Raw genomic sequence first — 6,050 nt, 5'->3', positions numbered from 1 at the left:
ATTGCCCTGGCACATATCAATTATTACACCAAAAGTCAAATGCTATGTCAAAGCCAAAGCCTCAGAGTAAAGAGTTCAGCTCTGAAGAGAACAGTGATAGCTTAACCATGTAAATTTTTATTCAGAGTTCACCAGCATTAAGTTAGTACTGTGAAACAATATGCTGAGAATTTATAGGAACACCTGGAAGTTCCTTCTAATGTACATATAAATAGAATCATGGCTTTTTGCATTACCTGTTTTAGGGCCTTATAACTTTAATAAACCAAATAAAAACAGACTGTATCTATAGATAAGATAAAATCTATTCATTATCAAGGTAGAATTGTATGTGTCCATACTTCTTAAGCCACATTTAAGGAAATCACCTCTGAACTAATTTTGGATGTGTCTCCCTTCATCTTGTATATTAAAGTCCAGCATATTTAACACTGGCATTCATCACCTAGTCAAACCCTGCACATGCTCTTCAAACCAATCAAATATGAGATCCTCGACATTTTCTGTGTCAATAAAATTTGGTGTGAAATTAGCAGATTCAATGAAGACCTGTTATTTCCTTGTCACAATGGATGTATAGATGCCATTTGGATTGGGTTTAGAAGATGGTGAAGGATAGACGTTTCTTGGCCCAAGTCTTTTAACAGTAGAGATGTAGAAGAGCCAACGAGATCACAAAGACACTGGCTGTTGGCTGCAGAGCACCACCACTTGCCTTGGTGGTAGTATTCGCTGGACTTGGAGTAGTTGAGGTATTGTGGGAGGGGTTACTTGAAGGTGTTGCAGGAGTTGTTTGATTTGAATAAATCTGCGTGGGTAGGAGCAGCGCCAGAAGCAACAACCCCAGTCTAAGCCTGGCTACCATGGCTCTGCCCATGTCCGCTACGTCGGTGCGCTGCGAGTCTCACTGGATGCTGCGTGCGTGGAGAACCACTGGCTCCTGGCGGGCTCAGGCAAAGTCAGTGGTTGACTTTTCATTTTGTTGATGGTTTTCTTTGCTGTGAAAAAACATTTTAGTTTTATCTCGTCTCATTTGTTTATTTTTTTTCTTTTGTTTCCCTTGTCCAAAGTTACGTATCAGAAAAAAAAAAAAATGTTACTATGAAAAATATTCTGTATTTTACTGCCCATTTTTTATAGGACTATTGACATGTTTTTATTGAAAGGGGAAAATGTCAAACCTGAGAATTGATGTGCCTGTTAAGAACTCCTAGTGGTTAAGTGGGCTCAACTTAATAAAAAGTTTGCTAAATAGTGGCCTCGCATACTGTCTGTGCTCACACTGAAGTGTTAGCCTTCTGCACTATGTTCCTGCCCTCTGAGTTGATCCTTCTAAAGGAGTTCCTCTTATTATATTTCAACAAATTTAATTGATATCTAGCACATTTAATCAAACTTGTGCAGCTACATCTTCCTTTTCATTTTGACCGACCAATCAGACTGTTTTATTTTGGCAAATCAGGATAGTACTTTTCAATCAAACCAATGTGAAAATTTGCATGAGAGTCCTCATCTGCATGAGAATAGATTGATTAGGATTGGGGGTAGGATTTTTCCTCTGTATAAGCCAACTTTATTACTGTCTCAGTGCAGTACACTTTAGGTTTCCATGGAAAACTGTGTTTCCCTGAAGTTGCAACATTAGCTGAGCTAGAGCACCAAAAAAGAGCTATCACACCAAACTGGAGTACAGATGTCTCACTAGACTAAAGCTGTAACACTGAGGCTGTAACACCAGAGTCATAACACTGGGAATGCTTCATACAGGGCACATCATAGCTGAGCTGTTTCATAGGTTATTTCACAAGTGATCTGTTTGAACTGAATAATGTCTCAGTCCCCTCACTCCACCCCAAACAGGGACTCCTATCAGTGTAAAATTGGTGATGGCAATCTTTGATTGACAATTTATCATTATTCAAAGGTGACATGATATTGTCCATAAAAACCCTAAAGACCCCAGGACAAATATACTAGATTTAATGAATGATTATGGCAAAGTCGCAGGATACAAAATTAACATCCAGAAATTTGTGGCATTCTTGTACATTAATAATGAACACTCAGGGAAACTAAAAACAACAATTTCATCTACCATTGCAAGAAAGAAGAAAGAAAGAAAGAAAGAAAGAAAGAAAGAAAGAAAGAAAGAAAGAAAGAAAGAAAGAAAGAAAGAAAAGAAAGAAAGAAAAGAAACTAAGGAATAAACTTAACCAAGGAGGTAAAAGGCCTATTCTCATAAAATTACAGAACATTGAATAAAGAAATAGAGGAATATATAAAAAAGTGGAAGCATACACCAAGTTCATGAATTGGAAGAAGCAACATCATTAAAATGTTCATATTACCCACAGCAATCTATAAATGCAATGCAATCCCTATTAAAATACCAATAGCATATTTCACAGATCTAAAAAAAAAAAAAAAATACTTCAAAAGTTTATGTAGAACCAATCTTGAAAAAGAAGGAGAAAGTTGGAGGGATCACAATATCAGATTTAAGTTATACTACAAAACCATTGTAATCAAAATATCACAGCACTGGCACAAGAACAGGCATATAGATCAATTGAACAGAACAGAGAACTCAGAAATGAACCCAAGATATTATGTACAATTCACATTTGACAAATGAGTCAAAAGCATACAGTGGGAAAATGATGCTCTCTTTAATAAACTGTGTTGGGAAAATTGGACAGGTATATGCCAAAAAATCAAACTAGATCACCAACTTACACCATACACAAGAATAAACTCAAAATTCATAAAAGACATAAGTGTAAGTCATGAAACCATAAAAATTCTAGAAGAAAATGTAGGCAGTGAAATCTCAGATATCACACATGGCTGAATTCTCACTGATGCATCACCTAGGGCAAGAGAAACAAGGGAAACGATTAATAAATGGGGCTACATCAAACTAAAAAGCTTGTGCACAGCAAAAGAAATCAGTATCATAATAAAAAGGGAACTCATTCTCTGGGAGAATGTATCATCCAATAAGGGGCTAATATCCAAAATATATAGAGTACTCATGCAACTCAACAAAAGGAAAACTAACAATCCAATTGTAAAATGGGCAGAAGACCTGAATAGGCACTTCTCCAAACAGGACATACAAATGACCAAGAGACATGAAAAAATCCTCATCATCACTAATCATTAGAGAGATGCAATTTAAAGTGACTATGATGTATCACCTCACACTTGCCAGAACGGCTGCCATAAACAAATCATCAAAGAACAAGTGCTGGCAAAGATGTGGAGAAAAGGGTACTCTAGTACACTGCTAGTGGGAATGCAGACTGGTGCAGCCACTTCCTCAAAAAATTTAAAAAGATATTGCCTTTTGAACCGGGATTCCACTTCTAGAAATATATCCTAAGAAGTCTGAAACACCAATCAGAAAGAATATATGCATCCTTATGTTCATAGCAGTGCTATTTACAATAGCTTTGGTCTGGAAACAACCAAAGTATCCATCTGTAGATGAATAAATAAAAACACTGCAGTACATTTACACGATGGAATACTATGCAGCTCTAAGCAAAAAAATCTCTTACCCTGTGAGACAACATGGAAGGGCCTGGAGAGTACTATGCTGAGTGAAATAAGCTCATCAGAGAAAGACAAGTATGATAAGAATTCACTTATGGATTTTCATGAATAAAATAAGCTGACAATCAAAATAGATTCAGAGACATGCAAGCAGGGAACAGACTGACAAACCTCAGAGTGAACTGGGATGGGGGATAGGGAAGAGAGAAACCAAAGAACTTATATGCATATATTCATAACCAATGGACACAGACAATAGTTTGGGGGAAAGCATGAGGGTGGTGGGATTGGGGAGGAAGAGGTCAATGTGGGAAAAATTGCAGACATCTGTAATATTTTCAACAATAAAGATAAAAAAGAATATTACCACTCATGTCATTTTCTGTATGTGTCTATATAAAAAGCAAACTTACAAAAAATGAAATATTGAAGCATTTGTATGTTCTTAGTATTAACAGACATTGACAAATTGCTCAGCATAAAAACTATTCATTGTTCTTTCCTACCATCATTGCATGAGACAACCTGTTTCCTTCAAACTTCTAATGGTGACTTTCCTGGCTTTTTTCTATTTTCTTTTCCTTTGCTTCAATTTCCTTAAACCCCTCTTTCTCTTTTAGTTTCATACCTGTATTTTAAACTCTTCTCACTATACTTATTTCCCCTGTGCAATATAATCTTCACCCTTGGCTTTATTTCCAATCTATATATTAAAAACTCCTAAGTTTTTATTTTTACTTATTGAATTTATTGGAGTAACATTGGTTGATAAAATTATACAGGTTTCAGGTGTACAATTAATTACATAATACATCATCTGTATATTGTATTGTGTATTCACAAACCCAAGTCAAATCTTCCATTACCATTTATCCCCTTTTTACATTCTTTTACCTCTCCACCCCCCGACTCCTTTCCCTCTGGCTGTCACCATATTTTTGTTATAGAAATGGCTGATAGACATATGAAAAGATGCTCAATATCACTAATCATCAGAAAAATGCAAATTAAAACCACAATGACATATCACTTTATACCTATCAGAATAGTTATCATTGATGAATCAATAAACAAGAGCTGGTGAGGATGTGGAGTAAAGGGAACTTTCATGCACTGTTGGTGGGAGTGCAGATTGGTACAGCCATTGTGGAAAACAGTATAAAGCTAACTAAAAAAAAAAAAAAAAAATTAAATGGTCCATCTGGTGTGGTTCAGTGAATTGAGCATCATCCTATGGACTGAGAGGTCCTGGTTCAATTCCTGGTCAGGGCACATGCCTGGGTTGCAAGCTCAATCCCTAATAGGAGTTGTGCAGGAGGCAGCCGATTGATGTTTCTCCCTCGCATCAATGTTTTTATCTCTTTCTCCCTTCCTCTCTCTTTAAAAAAATTATGAAAATATATTTTGAAAAATTAAAAATGGAACCACCTCATGAGCCAGCAGTTCCACTTCTAGGAATATATCCAAAGAAACCCAAAACACTAATTTGAAAGAATACATGCACACTTATGTTCTGAATGCCACAAATTGAACACCTAAAAATAATTTAGGATGGTAAATTCTATATTGTGTATATTTCACCATATTAAAATAAATAAATAAATAAAATTAACCTAAAGTCAATACTGGGAATGGTTGAGGTTTTTCATTGGATCAACAGCATGGATGGACCTGGAGAGTATTATGCTAAGTAAAATAAGCCAGAGAAATCCAAGTACCATATGATTTCACTGATATGTTGAATCTAATTAACAAAAGAAACTAACAAACAAAGTGGAGACAGACTCATGGATATAGATAGAGAACACAATGACAAGTGTCAGAGGAGAGAAGGAGTTTGTGGGCCTGGGTGAGAAGGGTGAAAAGTTCAAGCAAAAATAAAACAAAGAAACAACAACAGAAAACTCATTGAAAAAGACTGAGTTTTTACTTCTAGCCAGAATACTTTGTGAGCCATATGTTAAATTCTTTCTCAGATGTATATACTAAGATGTCTTTCAGTAACTGCAAACTTAATGAGTCTAAAACTAAACTTATCTGTTCTGTGATGTTTGAATTTTAGCATTTTCTAGCTCAGTAAAGCTTTCCTCTCCCTATTATGGCTCTAGACTAGAGAGAAATCCTTGAATTTTACTATCTTGTATCAGCTCCTTCCTTTCACTTTCCTGTCAACATATGAAATAATATTCTAGGTTCAGCTAGTTCTATTTTTCAGACATTTGCCAAATTGCTCTTTCTCTGCTACTACCCTTACCCAGCCCATCCTAACTCTTGTGAAGTTAATGGGCATCTCTAGTGCTCTGCCCTCATCTAGTCTCCAAACTGCAATTAGAGTGAGTTGTTTAAAATAAAAACAAAACAAAATAAAAGCAAAGACATAAATCTAGCTATTTTTAATCATTGTATGAAATATTTTAATAACTTACCAATTTCATAGGATAAAGTGCTTCTCTAGCCTCACCTTACTTCTCTGAGATCTAGCCAAACAGAAA

The 6,050-nt window shown here is 35.7% G+C and overlaps 1 protein-coding gene across 1 annotated transcript; it reads right to left on the bottom strand.

The window, feature by feature from the left end:
* Positions 1-579: 579 nt before the first annotated feature.
* Positions 580-877, bottom strand: CD24 (CD24 molecule). Its single transcript, XM_036252539.1, has one exon. The coding sequence runs from the start codon at positions 875-877 to the stop codon at positions 641-643; it is 237 nt and encodes a 78-aa protein (XP_036108432.1). The 3' UTR covers positions 580-640.
* Positions 878-6,050: the final 5,173 nt, after the last annotated feature.

Source organism: Molossus molossus, unplaced genomic scaffold (assembly GCF_014108415.1).
Source record: "Molossus molossus isolate mMolMol1 unplaced genomic scaffold, mMolMol1.p scaffold_m16_p_1, whole genome shotgun sequence".
NCBI lineage: Eukaryota > Metazoa > Chordata > Mammalia > Chiroptera > Molossidae > Molossus > Molossus molossus.
The sequence above is the reverse complement of the archived record's forward strand: the minus strand, read 5'-3'. Positions and strand labels throughout refer to the sequence as shown.

What these genes read in the sequence shown, in the direction of transcription:
- CD24 (XM_036252539.1), bottom strand. Translation starts at nt 877, where the DNA reads ATGGGCAGAGCCATGGTAGCCAGGCTTAGACTGGGGTTGTTGCTTCTG.